At 37.3% G+C, this 20,016-nt stretch overlaps 2 protein-coding genes across 2 annotated transcripts; both read left to right on the top strand.

Annotated features, from left to right (window-relative positions):
• The first annotated feature begins 7,501 nt into the window (after window positions 1-7,501).
• LOC143868786 (uncharacterized) lies at window positions 7,502-8,436 on the top strand. The gene is made up of 2 exons (XM_077376216.1): window positions 7,502-7,530; window positions 7,629-8,436. The coding sequence occupies exons 1-2, from the start codon at window positions 7,502-7,504 to the stop codon at window positions 8,434-8,436; spliced, it is 837 nt and encodes a 278-aa protein (XP_077232331.1).
• Window positions 8,437-8,451: 15 nt separating this feature from the next.
• Window positions 8,452-11,215, top strand: LOC143868769 (uncharacterized). Its single transcript, XM_077376215.1, has 6 exons — window positions 8,452-8,734; window positions 8,897-9,310; window positions 9,427-9,925; window positions 10,014-10,325; window positions 10,420-10,519; window positions 10,613-11,215. Exons 1-6 carry the CDS (start codon window positions 8,452-8,454, stop codon window positions 11,213-11,215), a joined length of 2,211 nt encoding a protein of 736 aa, XP_077232330.1.
• The last annotated feature ends 8,801 nt before the right edge of the window (window positions 11,216-20,016 follow it).

Below are 20,016 nucleotides of genomic sequence, written 5' to 3'. Positions count from 1 at the left end.
TCTCTGTGTTTAGGAGACTTGCCTAATCTCGCTAACACCCTTTTTTTATCTCCTTTTCTTTTAGGAGACTAGCCTAGTCTCATTTGCACTCCCCTCTTGAGGTTGCGCACTAGGAATCAGTCCTTTCGTATAGGAGTCTTTCCATTAGCATTGGAGTCTATCCTTAGCTAGAGAGTCAGTCCATCTTTCAGGAGTCTGTCCTATCATCACAGGGGTTAGGATTCTTTCCAACCTCTCATCAAATCATGTAATTTTTATCCACTCTTGCAAGGTATAGGATGCTGTCCAACCCTTGCAGAGTCGTGATTCTGTCATTTTCCCCCGCAAAGCATAGGATGCTGTCCAATCTTTGCGGGATATCAGGAGTCTGTCATACTCTTATGATGATAGGAATTTGTCCTCTTGAGTAAAAAACACTTGAAAATTCAAAAACATCTAAAAATAAAAAATCTCAAAAATCTTGAGTCATTAGAAGTAGTTAGGAAATTCTGTTTCCGAACTACGTTGGCTTGATCCCTTTCCATAGGGTACGTAGTGCAGCTTGGGATCTATATCCCAAGTCCAGCCAAACCTTTAAAAATAAAAATTTTAAACCTTCAAAAAATATAAAATTCTTCAAAACCTTTTTGAAAAAGATCTTCCCCTAGAGTTAGGTGTCTGTCTTAGCTGTTTGGGGCGTTTTAGAGTTAGGAGTCTGTCCTGATTTGTATTGCTATGGTGTGTCCTGTCGTGTGAGTGTCCCTAGAGTTAGGAGGCCTCGAGTTGATCGGTTAAACATTTAGTCGAACTGATGGCTAGACTAGGAAGCATATAGTCAGCCCATGATCTTCATTAGGTTGCACAGCCTAGACACACATAGGGTGTAGGGCCCACCTACATTAGCTTAAGGCTAATCAACCTGCATTAGTTAGGACATATAGAGAGTCCTAAAAATTACAATTTACTTGAAATTCAGTAATCGTACAAAAAGCTTTAAAAAATCAGTCGAGTCTAGTGGATCGAGTCTAGGATAGCGGTTCTAGATGGTTATGCATCGTAGTTTAGAATAGGTCATCGAACTACTTTGACTCCGATTCTTCCCGAGGCCGGGATACGTAGAGCAGCTGGGATGGAGGTCCACACCCTCTCTCTTGATCTCCACTCATGCTGTGAGAGGCACTTCTTTCGAGAGTTCCTTGGTAGAGCTCTCCATTCACGTGGATGATCCATAGAGATTAGTGTGGGGGCTCGTCCCCCGCCTCTCTCGGATCGAGGTCCACACCCTCTCTCTTGATCTCTCGTACCCACGCGAATGGCGTGTGCCATTTTTTATTATTGATTTAATTCATCTTTTTTGTGAACTTGGGATCACTAAAGCAATCCAAATTTCACGCAAAAGAGAATGACAGAGTCGCCACCTAGATGAGAGGTCTAGAACCCATAATTAACCAGAAATCTAGATTCGTTACCTGATTACGAGAATGAAAGGTGTGGGGAGTTACCACCACATGCACCATCTTGCCCGATAATCCGGTCTTCAATTCCAAAAGTTAACTCTCATGATTTTCTTTTAAATTGTTCATTTAACTCTATATTAATGTGCGAACTATATGACATGCATCCTAAGATCTAATTTCAATGCATTTCCTAATGTGTATCTTGATTTTCTTAATTAGTTTGGATCCAATCTATGTGAAAGTTCTCATAAAATTCTAATTTGGGAAAAAGTCCTAAGTGATTTAATCAATTTTAATTTAAGGTTGTAAATGACGAAAGAAAAATAAAAACTACCATAAAAATCCCACTGATTGTGTGTGGGGCCGATTCGTGATTGGTATGCCATCAAGCATCCAAGCTGCCTACGTACCCAAGCCTCACTGGGATCAGAGTCGACGTAGTTCGGTGGTCTAAACAAAGCTACATGCCTAAGACATCTAGGACACCGATTTAGACTGGACTGACTGTTTTGACAGTTTAAGAGAAACTATTTAGTTCAAGTTGAATAGATTTTTTATCCTGGGACTCCATCTAAGATACTATACGATCCTATCTAAATGCAAGACGTTCCCCTAAACTAATGCAGGAGAACCTACATCCTAGGTTAACTAGATCTATGGCACGATTGCTATCCATAGCAAACGGTCGTGATGATGCTAGACTCCAAACTCTAGGACATCTTAAAACCTAGAACACAACGTGACGTAATGGTCCTAAAGGGCCTTAAGTGTTCCTACGAAGAGATACCGTAATTCAACGGTTCGAAAGACATGGATTAAATTAATTCTGTTTGTTGAAGTTAATGATTTTCAATTCCTTAAAGATTTTTTATTCCTAACATCTAAGGAATGCCAAAAGCTCTTAGGCTTGATGAATTTCATACTTAGATTGCATTCATGAAAGGGAATCGTGCGCTCTCCCCTTGCACAATTTAGCACGTAAATTATAGTATATTGTTGCCTGGTATGGTTTTTAGGATTTCCGTGGACTATAATCTCGGATCCAATGACATACTATAATTGAAATACCCAAATTATCAAGGATCAATTGCAATTGGAATATGATTATGAATGCGATCTTAGCGGTTAAACTAGCATAGAATAGCAAATTTGCAAAGGAAATCAACGATTCCTAAGGTTTCTACTTCCATAGTTTAAAGGTTGAATACATGATGGAGAATTTGAATTCTCTGGAAAAAATTTTAACAATTTGAATCTATTTCGATTTCCTTAAGGATTTTAAAATTTTCAGTTCAGATTATAGATTTAGACATCAACTTATAGGAAATCTGACCTAAATAAGCTAAAATTTTTACAGTAGCTTTATCTTGACCAGAAAAGACTATTGTAAAATTTTCATGGATTGTCAAGATGATTTACTATCAATTTTTGATTTTAAAGATATCTGTCCAGATTATGACATTACAATGAAACACATAGCAAAAATAGTTTGAATCAATCCAAACTTTGTGAAAATATGTAAGTATAGACGTAAATCTCAATCAAATATTTCCAGAATTGTTTACTGCAATTTGCTATTTTTTTGGATTTAATATGGCATGCTTGATTTGGCATAAAAAATCATAAGACATATCTAACAGTAACCAAAAATCTTGAAATATTTAAAGGAGGTCAGATCAGATTTTAGTTACTTTCCATCCAAATTTAACTTCTGAAAACTCTATTTACTTTTTGAAAATTGGTTTTTACCCAAAATATCACTAAGTAAACTAATTTTTAAATCTCTTAAATTAAATTCAAAATTCTTCAAAAACTTCTTACTGTTTCAAAACCTTAAAAGTCTGTTATTTTAAAATTTTCATCGATTTTGGATATGTTTTGACACATTTTTAAATTCGATCTTTGGAATTTTACTCCTTTAAGGGTAAAGTTCAAAAGGTCAAATCGCGGTTAAAACGAAGTCAAAATTTCTGAAAATTCCATATTTCTATGCTTTTTAATACACAAAAGACTCAGAGATTGAAAATTTTAAGAAATTTCAAAGGCTTATTAGAGTTGCTTTGTAAAGTGGATTTAAACCCTCTTATTCTCAAAAATCAGATTTTAATATTCAAAAATAGATTTTCTAAGAAAATTTTTTGATTATGAAATAACATAAACTTGATCTTATCTCCTCAAAATTTCACATGTAAACACATTCATCTTCATAGCTTTTCAAAGAAAATCCTAAATTTACTCCTAGCTTGCTTGTAGTTTAAACTACATAAAAGAGGGTTTTAGAAGACCAATCTTGCTAGCTCTCCTTGTCTTTAGGATAAGTAATCCCTGGATATACACTTTGACTTACCCTTTTAATCTTAAAAGAAAACCCCGAAGAATAATAATATAGCCTCCAATATGTTTGAATATGTTGAATATATGAAAGCACTTTGTGTAGAACCAAGTGGAAGATATGAGCACCAAAGCACCAAAGAAAGTGGAATGAATTCCAAGAAGGAAGAGAGAGAGGGACCAATTTTCAAGAGGAGGGCCAAACGTTGTGTGCTTGCTTTTATATAAAAGATTAGGGTTGAGAGAAGATTAGTAGTTTCCAATGTGAGAGCTCCTTCACTACAACAAAACTGGGATTTCCCTACCGAATCTAATTTCGTCTGTAGAGAAAAGTTTACTATGTCCCTACGGGTTTTTAAATCCGTAGGTACATACAATATGTCCCTACGGGTGTTAATTTTGCCGTAGTGATATAGGTTACACCTACGGGTTTTATAATATTAAGTAGGCAAAGACTGACATTTTTGCATATGGTTTCCTCGTAGCTACGGAAATTACTATATTGCCGTAGGAAAATATTAAGTTTTGCCTACCCTTACAAGAACAATTCCGTAAGGAAATCCTGTTTAGTTTTGCATACGGAAATTTCACTTATGGGGTGTGTTTTTGCGCGCAAAGCTGAAAGGCGGAACTCAAATTTTCGTGTCCTTTATTCCGTTTATACCCATGCCCACTTTTCGTAATGACCAAAAAGACCCCCTTTCTTAATTTCCTTCGAATGTTTGCCCTAATTCCTCTAAACTTACATTTTTATTTCTACTCTCCATTGCTCGCCTCCACCGCTAGCCTCCATCCTCGTTCTCCATCCAGAGCAGAAACCTTAGTCCCATTTGACCTTCATTTTGAAACCTTACTTTGGCATTTCCCTCCTCTAAATACTCCCAAGCGAGGCACCACTACGGCAAAAAATCATCCCAAGAAAGCCCTCTGTTCTCGCCTCGTTCGATTTCAAAGCCCCTCCCTCCCAAAAAAAAGAAATTTGATCTTCCTCTAAGCAGTGGTGACGAGAAGAGGGACAAAAAAAACTTTCTTAAAGGTATCCTTTCACTCTATATTCTCATACCTTACCGTTTCTTTCTTGTTTCTTTTATTTGCCCAAATTAGAAATCAATTAGGGTATACGGTGCATGTTTCATTTTTATTGTTCTTCTTTTCTAGGATTTGTATAATCTGGGATTAGGGTTTCTTATTTTTGAGTAAAATGGACATTTATCTTTCTCTTCACTGCCTGGGTTTCTTGGTTTTTGAACGTATTTCAGCGTCCAACCCTAATTTTCGAGGTTCCTTTCATTCTGAGTGTGTTCCCCGATAGTTGTTTAGAACTAGAAGGGGAGAAAATTAGAGATGTCTCAGTGTTTTAGAATTTAGTTTCTTTATATTTCTGACATAAGAACAGACATAAGGACGAGGTTTTAATTCTTTTATATGTTGATTCTGTTTCCACCCCTGAATTTCTACTCTCCATTGCTCGCCTCCACCGCTAGCCTCCATCCTCGTTCTCCATCCAGAGCAGAAACCTTAGTCCCATTTGACCTTCATTTTGAAACCTTACTTTGGCATTTCCCTCCTCTAAATACTCCCAAGCGAGGCACCACTACGGCAAAAAATCATCCCAAGAAAGCCCTCTGTTCTCGCCTCGTTCGATTTCAAAGCCCCTCCCTCCCAAAAAAAAGAAATTCGATCTTCCTCTAAGCAGTGGTGACGAGAAGAGGGACAAAAAAAACTTTCTTAAAGGTATCCTTTCACTCTATATTCTCATACCTTACCGTTTCTTTCTTATTTCTTTTATTTGCCCAAATTAGAAATCAATTAGGGTATACGGTGCATGTTTCATTTTTATTGTTCTTCTTTTCTAGGATTTGTATAATCTGGGATTAGGGTTTCTTATTTTTGAGTAAAATGGACATTTATCTTTCTCTTCACTGCCTGGGTTTCTTGGTTTTTGAAGGTATTTCAGCGTCCAACCCTAATTTTCGAGGTTCCTTTCATTCTGAGTGTGTTCCCCGATAGTTGTTTAGAACTAGAAGGGGAGAAAATTAGAGATGTCTCAGTGTTTTAGAATTTAGTTTCTTTATATTTCTGACATAAGAACAGACATAAGGACGAGGTTTTAATTCTTTTATATGTTGATTCTGTTTCCACCCCTGAATTTCAGACCTATAAGGAAAACATCACTTTTGTCTTTGTTAGCTTCCAATCTTGTAATTTGCTCAAAATTTGAGAGACATTCAATTTTACATCTAACAGCCCTTTAATTCCCATCTAAGAAAATCATCAGATTATATATGTTTGGCTATAGTTGAACTTTTTGCAATGTATTTTGACCATCCAAGCTCACTTCGGCCATCATTTCCTCTTTGGGTTTCACCTCTATCACTGTTTAATGGTGCGTCAGAATCTGTTTTAATGTGCCATAATCTGATTTTTCCCATCCGTACTTCTTCAGACTAGTGCTAACTGGTTTGAATTTGTAACTAAAGTTTCAGGCTATTGCAACATTCCTCGAGCTTGACTTGTCAACCGTACTTATGCCATCAATTCTACGTCGAATGACTATGAGAATATTCCTCGTAACTTTTTTATTTTTATTTTTCGTTCAAAGATTTTTCCCTCATCCCATAATAGCAGCCCACATACTCTTGATATTGTAGCCCTGTTCTCCACTCAGATTTCATTTTGGTGTTAAGATTTTGAGATGCGCAAGGATTAGGCAATCATTTTTTTTAATATATATAGGTACTGACACAATTGAACTGAATCAGCCCTTGGATTCATGGAATTACAAAGAACTGAGGGATATTTTTATGGTTAGAATAATAGGAGATATAAAGAGGAAGCATCAGTCATCTCTTTGTGTTTGTATTGTTACTTTCTTTGCTTGCTTTGATCCTGACCTTTACATTGGAAGAGTCATATAGAAATTTCTTTCTTTGGGATATGATCATCAATTATTGTTACAATCTTGAAGTCAAGTATCTATCACTATATCTTAGCACATATGAAATATCACTTTCTCAAATACTGTTATGTCATCTTTTATGCACCCCAGTTGCACTCTTAGCTGAAGCTTCAATAATAAATTATGTAGGTCTATCTAATATTATCGTCATTTCATTTGAGAGATGATGTTTGTAATCTGGTAAGCGTGATAAAACTTCTATAATTTATAGCCAAGTATTATAAGCTATATTTTTCTTGCAAACGTGAGCTGCGAAGCAACTTTCTGCGAAATAACCTAGCAAATCCCACATAATAATTAAAGTTTAAAAAATCCATAAATTAACTCGACTCAACTATGGTCTTGGTTTTGGTCCTGCTTGACTGTAGAGTGTGGCCAAAGTAAAATAATTTTTACTTGACCAACTAAAAATTGATATCTGCCCCCTCTTCTTTTTATAATGACACTCGTTTTCTTATTTTGCACATCTCTAATTAAATAGGCTGTAACATTCCCATTAGGGGACTAGCTTAGTCCATATAGCGTTTCATTTTTCATAGGGAAAGCATAGTATATATTCCTACCGAATAATTTTTCAGACGGAAATTTCTATTTTCTCGCAGGGAAACACTAACATTTCCCTACTGTTAAGTTAACATTGCCGTAAGTATATCATTCCATTTTTCCCCTACGATTTAGCGTTAAAAATTAAAAATTCTATTTATGATCGTAGTTTTTTATTTCTCTCTTTTTATACTTCTTCAACAGATTTATTGACCATTAGAAGATATATGAAATGGACAAGAGTTGGATGAACAAGAAAAGGTATAACGTGAATCATACGCTTGGTTAAATTTTCAAGTCCTGTTTATAGAATTTGTAAATTTTTTTATAGATAACGCCAGTTTTATTGGATTATGTAGGAATACAGTTGAATATGTGAATGGGATAAAGGAATTTTTAATATACGCTTTCAAAAACTGTGTTGATGGGAAGATCTTGTGCCCATGTACCAGATGTGTTTGCTCCTACCGGGTGAATGCTAAAACGGCAAAGGAGCATTTATTTTGGAGGGGAATGATGAAGAATTATACAACTTGGGTTTTCCATGGAGAAAAATCATCACATTATACCTCTACTAGCCGGAATAGTGTGGTTGAAGAAGAGGATGCGAATGACGACATGCATGAGATGTTGGATGACATGCAAGAAGCTATGGAAGGTAGAAATCCAACAAATGAAGATAGAGGGGAGGGGGGTGTTGATGAAGCAGGTCTTTCATTTTACAATTTGTTAAGGGACGCCGAACAAGAGTTGTACCCTGGTTCTAAGATGTTTACGAAGTTGTCTTTTATAGTTGAGTTGTTTCACATTAAGTGCCTATGTGGATGGAGTGATAAATCATTCAACATGTTACTAGATTTGTTAAAGCGTGCTTTTCCTGAGGGCGTATTATTGCCGAAGAACATGTATGAAACGAAGAAAATCATTCGGGAATTGGGACTCCATTACGACATGATTGATGCATGCCCGAACGATTGTATGTTATATTGGAGAGAGACCGCCAATCTTACCTCGTGTTACAAATGTGGTATCTCGAGATGGAAAACGGTTGAGAACAACTCAGATAATGACGGAATAGATTCGTGCAAGAAAGGAAAGAAAATTCCTGCAAAGGTTCTTCGCCATTTCCCCTTGAAACAAAGGCTTCAGATGCTATTCATGTCATAAAAAACAGCGGCCTACATGAGATGGCATGATGAGGGCAGGAAGGAAGACGGTGTATTAAGACATCCTGCTGATTCCCCAGCATGGCAAGATTTTGACGTACAACATGAAGGGTTTAGTTTGGAGACTCGCAATGTTCGTCTTGGGTTAGCAAGCGACGGGTTCAATCCATTCAGGACCATGAGCATTACACACAGCACATGGCCCGTCATTCTTATTCCTTATAATTTGCCACCATGGATGTGTATGAAGCAACCTTATATGATGATGTCTTTACTTATCCCTGGCCCACATTCACCTGGTAATGCAATTGATGTGTACTTGCAACCTTTGATTGAAGAGCTTAAGGAACTTTGGGTGCATGGGGTGGATACTTATGACCACTCACAAAAAGAATCTTTTAGAATGCGTGCAGCACTTCTATAGACTATTAGTGATTTTCCCGCTTATGCTATGTTGTCAGGATGGAGCACTAAAGGGGAAAAGGCTTGTCCTTGTTGCAATGTTGACACATGTTCTCAGTGGTTGACCCATGGAAGGAAGTTTTGTTACATGAGCCACCGGCGATTTCTACCAGAAGATCATAAATTTCGGGCAAATAGAAACCAGTTCAACGGTGAACAAGAATGGAGATCTCCACCTAGAAGGCTGTATGGTTCTGATGTGTTGAAGCAACTACAGGGCTTAAAATTCACATTAGGGAAGGGTCAAAAGAAGAAGAGACAAGAGAAATCGCCGAGGAAGAAAAAATTTCCGAAGAAGAAAAGTTCAACAGGGAATAAAAATTCACCGAAGAAGAAAAAATTACCGAAGATTACACTTTTACTAGGGCCGAAAAAATGGGTGAAGAAGAAAAATCCACCGTGGAAGAAAAAAAGTATCTTCTTTGAGTTGCCATATTGGGAAACTCTTCTTTTGCCTCATAATCTTGATGATCACATATTGAGAGGAATGTGGGCGACAAAGTGCTCGGTACGTTGTTGAATATTACAGGGAAAACAAAGGACACTGAAGAAGCTCGTCTCGACCTAGAAGAAATGTCTCTAAGGTCAAGGGATAGCTTCACGATGAGTAGGAAACAAAAGAAATTTTTTTGCGAAGTTTTAAAGCGAGTTAAGGTCCCAGATGGGTATGCTGCTAATATTTCAAGATGTGTCAATCTTGAATCACTGAAGATTTCAGGACTAAAGAGCCACGATTTTCATGTTCTGATGCAACAATTACTCCCATTAGCTGTACGACCAACGTTGCCAAAGAAAGTCAGTTCAGTCCTCATTGATTTATGTAATTTCTTCAAGGAGTTGTGTTCTAAAGTTTCGACGGGAGAACAGTTCGAAAGACTATCATCTCAGATTGCCGTGACTCTTTGTTGTCTCGAGACTATATTTCCCCCTGGTTTTTTTGATATTATGGTGCACTTACCCATTCATTTAGCATATGAGGCTAAACTAGCTGGACCTGTACACTACCGCTGGATGTACCCCGTCGAGAGGTAAATATTATTAAGTCTATTAGTTATCATTTTAATGGTAGTGTTTCAACTTCTAAAATAAAGATAAATCTATATCGTATCTTCAAAGGTACCTCCTCACGCTAAAGTCATATGTGCGCAATAGAAGTCGTCCTGAGGGATCAATTGCAGAAGGGTACCTAGCGGACGAATGCCTCACCTTTTGCTCAAGGTACTTGCAGAGTGTTGAGACACGTTTCAACCGACCATTGAGGAATGACGACAATAGGGCGCATGTAGCCGAAGAACATGTGTGGGGTGTGTTTTCCCACACAGGTCGTTTGTTTGGTGGTCCCAACATTGATGATCTTGATGAAGCCACATTGACACTAGCACATAGATATGTGTTAGACAACTGCAATGAGATCAGTGAATTCCATCTGTGAGTTAATTTCTCAACTTAGCAAATCTAGCTAATGTTGTCGAATCGATTATATCACCTCTAAAACTTAGACATCCTTACAATTTATATGTAGTGCACATATCGATGCCATTCGGGAGCAACATCCCCGTGGCCAACAATGGGACATAGAACGCATTCATAATGCAGAATTTCCGGAATGGTTTAAAGGCCAAGTAAGTAAATAATATAATAGTTTCATTGTAATCAAATGTTAATATGCACCTAACTAATTTTCATAGTATTGAAATGTTATGCTTCATTAATAGGTTCAGAAGTTGCGGGATGAGGGGAATGAGCCAGTGTCGGAAAATCTTCAGTGGTTGGCGCGTGGTCCATCACTAAGGGTAAAGAAGTACAATGGTTGTCTCATAAACGGTTTTCGTTTTCATACCAAAATGCTCGAGAGGAAAAGGAAGACGCAGAATAGTGGCGTCATTTTGGTTGCGAGAACTCCAAACTATTCAAGTAGAAAAGACAAAAACCCCATTCATGCGGACAAAAGTTACTATGGTGTTTTGACAGATATTTTTGAATTAGACTATTGTGGAAGCAGAAAAGCACTGCTATTCAAATGTGAATGGGCTGACTATCAAGCTGATAGGGGTGTTAAGAAGGACCCCCTTGGATTCACCCTTGTCAATTTAAAGCATTGTCGCAAGGATGATCCTTTTGTGTTGGCAGCTCAAGTACATCAAGTCTTCTACGTACAAGATCCCACAAATATAGATTGGTATGTGGTTAAGAAGACGACACCTAGGGACTTCTTTGATACAGAAGAGGAAGACTGTAGGGATGATTTTGAGACTGTCGATGCAAGCGAGGCACCACTTACTGATGATCTTATAGATATTTGGGAAATGTCGGAGTGAAGATGGGGCATATATTGTTGTGATGTTTATATCCTTTTGTAATGAACACACTTGTTTGATACTTAAGACATGTTTATGACAGTTGGTTCTAATACGATGTTTTTTGTGATTTTTCAATATTTGCTCCATGCAATGTTTTTTAATAATGAACCCCATTCACGCTATGATTTTTGCCTTGTTTTGATTGTTGGAATTGATTGGAATACTTAAGTACACTTTTTATTATGGCAATATGTCGATTGTTTGCATTTTCTTTTCCCTTTGAGCCAATTTTGCTGAACTATTGAGATTTTTTAGTACAGATTTCGACCATTGAATCTTGGCCAATTACATTGACAAAAATAATCAACGAGGAAGCAGGCATTTCGTATCCCCATCCACATTTTATGTAAGTGATTTAAAAACATATTATCATATTTTTCTTTATTCTTATGGTTATCTTGGTTCATTATTATCATAAATGAGCATGCATACTGTTATGATGAATTTTGTCCATTACAGCTTCACAGTATGAAAAGAGGCAGGGAGTTAAATATGTCACAGGTTCAAGAAGAGGGGGTCATCGAAGCCCAGGACTCCCATCAACATGACTCAATGGACTTACAACAGGTGGCATCGGAACCCCAAGAGGAGACCTCATCGAAAAGTAAGAAAAAGAGAGGACCCACAAAATTGGACTATTTATACAAGATGGAAGGTCACTTTACTGTCACACTAAATGCATACAAACAAGTGGTTGGAAAAAATGCTGGCAAATGTGGAAAGTTCTTGGGTATTATTGCTAAGACTGGGACTTTACTACCCATTGAGGTGTTTTCTTGGAAAAATATGCCGGAATCTAATAAAGAGGATGCATGGAGTACATTATTGGTATGTATTAGGAGATAAAGTTGATTATCCTTCTATAGTGAATATATTATTTTATCTTATGCTGTAACTATATCTTAACCATGCCACTTTTAATTTTGATATATGTAGGAAAAGTTTGATGTTCCAAAAGATGGAAAAGATTGGGCGATGATCCAATTAAATGAAAAATGGAAGGACCACAAGTACCAATTAAGAAGAAAATACTTCAATGAAACAAGTGATGAAGTGATTTTTCCACCTCAGCCTAATAAGATTGTCGAGTCACAATACATTAAGTTGTGGGAACATTGGAAGAGTGATGAGTTCAAGGTATTTATATAGTTCTTAATTAACTATTGGAAGGGTGACCTTCCCAACTAATTAGACTATGAACTCGATATTGCAGGCTCAAAGCACAAAAAATACTTCAAATCGCAATCAGTCTTGGACACCACATACGGGGGGATCTAAGGCATTCACTGTTATTACCGAGGAAATGGTAACTTTTAATTTGAATATTTGTTCTTTCTTGAATTTGCAATTGATCTTAATTAATAAACCTTAATTTTTCTTCTATGTTGATGATAGGAGGAAAAGACGAAGAAATCATATGGGCGGGATGAATTATGGATCATGACCCGTACTCACAGTGATGGGACCTTTGTTGAAAATTCAAGAGATGCTATTGTATGTTAATAATGTGCATACCAAACGGTTCACTTTCATTCCTCACTTATTGATAAGGCAGTCTTTAACAATTTATTTGCATTCTTATTGTAGGCAAAAATACGCGAGCTTCAGGAAACACAACCAATGGAGAGCTCACAGTGTAACCTGGCTTCCAAAGACGACATCCTCAGCAAAGCTTTGGGTCCGGATAAACATGGTCGTGTTCGTTGTTTAGGGCTGAGCCCAACCCCATCTTCTCTATGGGGGAAAAAACCCCGTCGTGAGACAAGCAGTAAGTCTAGATGTGAGGTATTAGAGAAGGAATTAGCCGCGATGAAAGAGGAGATGAGGCAGATGAAAGACATATTCATGCAAAATGTAAGTATTCATAGTTATATTATGGTTTATATTTGTTGGGAAGTGATATATCCGCTCCTTTTATGTATATGGCATACAAATGTATGATTCTTTTATTAATTAATGGTAGGGTATTATTGGAGGGGAACATAATTCACTGAATCAACTGCACTCGTCTGTTGCAAGTCGCATTGATCAGCCTAATGCTATGGGCAGTCCTCCTATTACTCCTCATATTGTTCTTCCTACTCACATTGCTCCCCTTTCCGCTCCTATTGATTCTAGTATTCCCTCTGTTCTTCAAAGGCCTCTTATTGTTGCTGCTACTACTAATTCTCCAATTGCTCTTCCTACCAATCTTCATGTTCCTATTGCTCAGCATACCACTCTTGTTGGTGCTAACACTCCTCGTGCTTCACCTCGGACTAAGGCTCGTAATAACCAGGTATTTATATTTTTTGTTATGCAAGTTTAAGTACATGATAATTCTTATTAGTGAATGAATGAAGTTCTTATGTGCACCATATTTTCAGATTCGGCATACCACTCCTGTTGTTGCTAAGACTCCTCGTTCTTCACCTCAGACTAAGGCTCGTAATAACCAGGTATTTATATTTTTTTTGTTATGCAAGTTTAAGTACATGATACTTCTTATTACTGATTGAATGAAGTTCTTATGTGCACCATATTTATGATTTAATTATTTTCAGATTCAGCATACCGCTCATGTTGCTGCTAAGACTCCTCGTGCTTCACCTCAGACTAAGGATCGTAATAACTAGGTATTTAATTATTTTTTGTCCAACTTTAAATATATGGTAGTTCTTATTAGTGAATGAATGAAGTTCTTATGGGCACCATATTTATGACTTAATTGTTTTCAGATTCATGTATGTATTCCCTGTAAGTTGATGAATTTTGAAGGCGATGCTGTGGCAAAAGGGTTCCTCAAAAGTGAAGATCCCAACCAAATTGTAGGGGGAAAAAAATTGGGTGAGGGATGGTGTGAAGTAACGATCAATGGAGGTATATCCCGAAAAGCAAAGTTGCCAAGATCGAATGGAAAACTTCAAGTCATCGGCGATGTCTTAGGAAGTAATGTTGCTTGGCCTCGTGCATTTGTAAGTGTATAATTTGTTTTGAAAGGCAATTTAAATTCTTAAAATGGGTTTACTTTATATGCATCTGTTCATTTAACATTAATTTATACATGGTATGTGTTTGTAGGTTAAATTGTTAACTCGCAAATGATAATGGGAATTGAGGAGATGATGAAGAGGAGATGAAGAAGATGATGAAGAGAGGAGAAGATAAAGAATGTTGACCAATATAATATTTTGTTTTGATATGGTTGGGAACAATGTAGCTACTATTTTGTTTTGATGTGGATGGGAATAATATAGTATTTTGTTTTGATATGTGGTTCGGAACATTGTAGTATTTTGTTGATGGAACAATTATAAGATGTTAGCTATGGACGAATTGTGAATTCATATATATTCTAAATTTAGATAATTTTTTTTATTTTTATATGTTGTGGGAAATGGGTGTTATAATAGAAATTTTGATAATATGTTTAGATTGTCTGTGGAAAGTACAGGTATCATATAGGTCACAGAAAATGGTTATTTATAATGGATTTTAAAAAAAAAATTGAAAAGTCTATCCCTACATATTTTATTTTGCATTTATGCAGGGAAAAAACCTTTTAGCTACGGCTGAATTTAACTTGTCTGTAGGGAAAAGTGCCATTTTCCTACTTTTTCCCTGAAAATATGTAGGGAAAAACTCCTTTTGCCTACTTGATTTTTACCAATCCGTAGGGAAATCCCTCTTTACCCTACGGTTTTTTAAATTTTAGTAAGGAAAACTAATTGGAAAAAACCTTTTACCTACAGTTTTTAGATATCCCGTATGGAGAAACACCATTTTAACTACGGATTTTATGAAACACCGTAGGGAAAATCACATTATCCCTACGGATGTTCTGGATATTTAGTAGGAATAAACACACATTTACCTACGGAGTTATGAATTTACGTAGGGAATGTTCAACACTTCCCCTTCGGATTATTCCGTAGGTAAAAGTAGTATATCCCTACGGAGCACAAAATCCGTAGGGAAAAGGCTTTCCCTACCCCCACCTAGCCTACGGAAGGAGGGAACGGCAAAATCCGTAGAGAAAGGTCTATCCCTACGGATTTTGATACTTTTCCCTACGGTTTTTTCCGTAGGGAAAGCCCGGTTTTGTTGTAGTGCTTTCTTTAGCTTGTTTCCAATTTATGCTTTGACTTTCTCATTCTTTGATTTTCATATTGAACTTATTTCTAAACCTTGTTTCTTACAACCTAAGCAATGCTAAATTACACAATAGAGATCCTTCAAGATCAATCTAAAAGCCTTCGCACATAGAAAACTAGCTTTTATGAATGAATTTCGTCCAAAGAGGGCTGCCCAATGTTTGAGCTGGTTTTTGACCTATTTAGAGGTTGATTCAGGCAAAGTCGTAAACTAGAAAATTGTAGATCTTTTCGAGATATTCAAAAGAAGTATAAAAAAAGAATTTTTTGGGCATGAAGGTAAATAGTTATGGCCATTTTACTAACCTAACCATACTAGCCCTTTCTAATTATAACTCTTACTTTCTTTATATTTTTTTTCAAACCAAATATGATGTCACTAACCACCTCATCCCATGTTGGACATTTTTGCATGTGGCTTCCTCATGTGGGACGCCCACTTATGTGGCTGACCGATATGGGTGGGTCCATATGGACCTCCACCTTGTGGGCTCTAGCCCAATGTGTATTTTGGGTTTTTTTTTCAATGATAATTTAATAAAATCCTTTTAAATTCAATATTTTATATATGGACCCAACCCATTTGACATTTATGGTGCACCCCTAACACGTGATCGAACCTTCGTTTTTTGAAAAATAACTTTTCAGACCAAAATGCCCCTATTTGACCATTACACATCCAAATGCGACCAAAATACCATCAAATTGGTTCACCCTTAAAGGGGAGAGTTAAAAATTGAAAGTCTTTTTGGTCAAACTTCAAAAATAGAAACTTTTAAAGTTGGGTCCTTTTGGTGAGCAATACAATCAGGATCATTTGATATGCCTTGAAAATACCCAAAATGCCCTTGACACATAAAATTTCTAAGTCAAGTAAAACCTCTGAGAAATTCTAAATTTAGCAGGTTTTCCAAAATTTATGAAATTACTCATGATTCCTTAGACACACTCTGGAGATCAAATGAAACACATTGGAAATGACCAAATTACCCTCGAGGTGCAAAAATAGGTAAAAATGAGGGAAACCCTGAGAAACCCAAAAATAGCAGTTTTTCCTACTTTATTGGAAACTTGATTATTCATCTTTAGGAGGCTAATGGAATTCCCTAGAGACTTTCAGGATTGCGAATCAACTTCAAAACTTCTAAAATGAGGTGAAATTCACCCTAAAATGCAAGAATACCTAATCTAATATGGAAGACTGACTAAAGACTCGATGAAACTACCGAATCTTTTGTTTTTTAATGTGTAGGAAAATGGGGGTGTCTACACCTAAGTAAGAAGAGTGGGTGGGATAATAGGGATTCCGCACTGAACTGGATCATACTTGAATAGCTAGTGGACAGGAGTTAGTAAGGCTACTCTACCAGACATGACCCTTTACATGTCTTTAGACCTGAGGGGTCATATTGGTCTGTGGGGCCATCCAAGATTCTTGGTCTATCTAACCGTGGTCCTTCTACGGGTCACCAAAGGGTAGTACTGGAGTCTTGGACAAACCCATGAGGCTAATATGGATACCCAACATGGAATTTTCCATCCTAATTACGGGAAGATCATCTACAGTTTCGGTCAGAGCAGTAGGCTTATAAAAATAGCGTGGCCAAGCAGATTTGATAAATTGTTTATCAAATGTTTTCTTAAAACATGTTTTCGAAATGATTTTGCAAATGCATTTGTAGTCCCTAACTGCTTAACTGGAAGGTATACCACGAGTGGGTCCAGGGGGTGTTACTTGTCCACTCCCGTAGGACCCAACTCGGTAGATGAAGAATGAAGAAAGGACTTGCACATTTGAGATGTGATTAGGTGTACGATGATTTGACAGTCATCTTCAAGGTTACGTCTCGATGGAGGCCATTGATCTAATGCAATTGTAGTTATAGACTATCAAGCAAAATCGCAATGGGGCCCATGATTGGGTTCTGCAGGATCGACCGTCGGATCCCTGCAACGATCCCACTCATAACTATGATGACCCATTTATATCCTTTGGATAAGGGTCCCGCATTTACAAAATTGCACGGATGGACTAGATTCATCGCATTTGATGTGAGAGAAAAGATTACGTAGTTCATTTGGTGTATACACACCGTAGAACGCATTTGGAATACCCAAAGGGTTAATTTTTAACTTAGGGGTAATTTTCAGAATTATAGAATATTTTGGATGGAGCCTTTATCCCATTGGATTGGAGGAAATAAGTTTATTTAATTAGAAAAATTAAATAACAAGTGTGTCTTTAGCTTATATACTCGTTTTAGCAAAAATGAGTTTGTAAGTACTCGTTTCGAAGTACTTTTAAAGAGACAACTTTGTACTTTATGCCTTGTCCAAATTCTTCTATCTAGTAGTCTAAAAATTAAGTCGCAATTTGGCCACCTGCTTTGTAGTGGGAATCCACCTGCATCAGGGTTGGCCCCACATGCAAAAATGCCCAGCCAAAGCAAACCACATTTTTCCAAGGTTGGGAACATGCCCAGTGCTAGTAGGAAAACTCCATAGGTTCTCACTTTGTGTTCGTTTCTAATATTGATAGTCTACTTAACTAATTTTCCCAATTTGAGTCAAATTGTGAGAGAAACTTTATGACTTTTTTAAAGTAGGAAAGCAACTCTATATAAACCATCATAGCATGTTTTTTGAGGCTAAGAAAGGATGGAAATTTTGTGCTCCCTCCTTGGAGAAGCATCCAAGACAATCTCTATCTTCTCCTTTCAAGTTTTCTCTCTTTATCTCCTAGAGTTTTAATTTTTGTTCAAGTTGTCATGAGAAAACCTAAAGCTCCATCAAGAAAATTATAAGCCCAAGGGCTCATCTTCTTACCTTGTTTTGATGATTCTCAAACTAAATTGATTATGTTTTTTAATAGTAATCAATTTGCCTTGAAGTGTTGTTTTAAGACAGGACAATCATGGAAGGAACCAACACACCACTTGGTCGTGCTTGAAGACGTACAACTCAGGAGTCAAAGGAGCTAGAGATCACATGGGGCAACTTACCTTGAAAGAACAATCAATGTGGAGCTCACCTCAACACACTCAAGCACACAAATGGAAGATCTATGAAGACCAAGACCAAAGAGAAGTGTAGCTATACTTAGACTTGTTGTACATCCTTGTGGACCCCGATCCGAGAGAGGCGCCGGGACGGAGCCCCACAAGTGCAGTCTCTATGGATCATCCACATGAATGGAGAGCTCTACCAAGGAACTCTCGAAAGAATGTGCCCCTCACAGCATGAGTGGCGATACAAAGGGTGAGATACCTCTCGATTCGGGGACTAGCCCAGATTCGAGGCGTACCTTAAACAAAAGAAGAGTCGCCATCCAAGGAAGTGGGCCAAGGATCCCATCCTATGCTCTGTTGCAACATATAACCAGAGATTATAAAAAGAAGGTTCGTGCCTGGTTACGAAATCGGAAGGTCTAAAGAGCACCTCATCCGCCCAAGTGCAAACACTTAGTCTCTTATGCCATTTATTATTGATTTTGAAGAGTTTTGGGTGAAAGTCATACGAAATGGGAACACATATCTCCGAGAAGACGTCTATCTAATCATGCATGTCTCGGAGATGAAAAAAATAACCACACATAAAAGAAATGAAATAAGTGTCACCTAGGAGTAGCTAGATTCTGAGTGACAAGCCTAAAGAGCTAGGTTATGAGTGTCATACCTAATTGGTGTCTGAGTTCTGGTGTGCAAACACATGCACGCTACAGCTAAAGGTATAGGATCTGTACATGAAAGTAAGAAAACACAGCAAAACACACAACACAATTCAATTTTAAACATGACTGGACAAGATGAATCCTAAAACTCTAATGCATTGACTCGGACCAAGATGGCCGTCCATCCCAGCTGCTCTACGTATCCCGGCCTCGAGAAGAATCGGAGTCAACGTAGTTCGATGACCTATTCTAAACTACAATGCCTAACCATCTAGAACTGCTATCCTAGACTCGATTCCACTAGACTCGACTGATTTTTAAAGCTTATTGCACGATCACTTAAGTTCAGGTGAATTGTAATTTTCAGGACTCTCTATATGCCTTAACTAATGCAAGTTGATTAGCCTTAAGCTAATGTAGGTAGGTCCTACATCCTATGTGTAACTAGGCTGTGCAACCTAATGAAAACCATGGGCTGACTATATGCTTCCTAGTCTAGCCATCGGTTCAACTAAATGTCTAACCGATCGACTCGAGGCCTCCTAACTCTAGGGATACTCACATGACAGCACACACCATATCAACAAATCAGGACAGACTCCTAACTCTAAAACACCCCAAACAAACTAGGACAGACTCCTAACTCTAGGGGAAGATCTTTTTGAAAAGGTTATTAAGAAGTTTTGTATTTTTGGAAAGTTTGAAATGAGTTTATTTTTAAAGGTTTGGCTGGACTTGGGATGTGAATCCCAAGCTGCACTACGTACCCCGTGAAAGGGATCAAGCCAACGTAGTTCGGAAATAGATTTTCCTAACTACTCTCCTAAACACTCAAGATTGTTGATATTTTCGATTTTTCAGATGTTTTTTTTTTATTTTCAAGTGTTTTTGAAATATTTTTGTTATTTTCAAGTATTTTTGAAATGTTTTTGTTGTTTTTGAGTGTTCTTGAAATG

Source organism: Tasmannia lanceolata, unplaced genomic scaffold (assembly GCF_043159265.1).
Source record: "Tasmannia lanceolata isolate RefF3 unplaced genomic scaffold, GAP_Taslan_0.1 ptg000003l, whole genome shotgun sequence".
Taxonomy (NCBI): Eukaryota; Viridiplantae; Streptophyta; class Magnoliopsida; order Canellales; family Winteraceae; genus Tasmannia; species Tasmannia lanceolata.
Note: the sequence above shows the minus strand (reverse complement) of the source record. Positions and strands in the feature narration are given on the sequence as shown.

Bases quoted from the DNA above. Each gene is read 5' to 3' on its own strand.
- LOC143868786 (XM_077376216.1), top strand. From the start codon at position 7,502: ATGGACAAGAGTTGGATGAACAAGAAAAG. The intron at 7,531-7,628 runs GTATAACGTGAA...TGGATTATGTAG, and splicing joins AGTTGGATGAACAAGAAAAG to GAATACAGTTGAATATGTGA.
- LOC143868769 (XM_077376215.1), top strand. From the start codon at position 8,452: ATGAGATGGCATGATGAGGGCAGGAAGGAAGACGGTGTATTAAGACAT. The intron at 9,311-9,426 runs GTATCTTCTTTG...TGAATATTACAG, and splicing joins TCCACCGTGGAAGAAAAAAA to GGAAAACAAAGGACACTGAA. The intron at 9,926-10,013 runs GTAAATATTATT...GTATCTTCAAAG, and splicing joins TGGATGTACCCCGTCGAGAG to GTACCTCCTCACGCTAAAGT.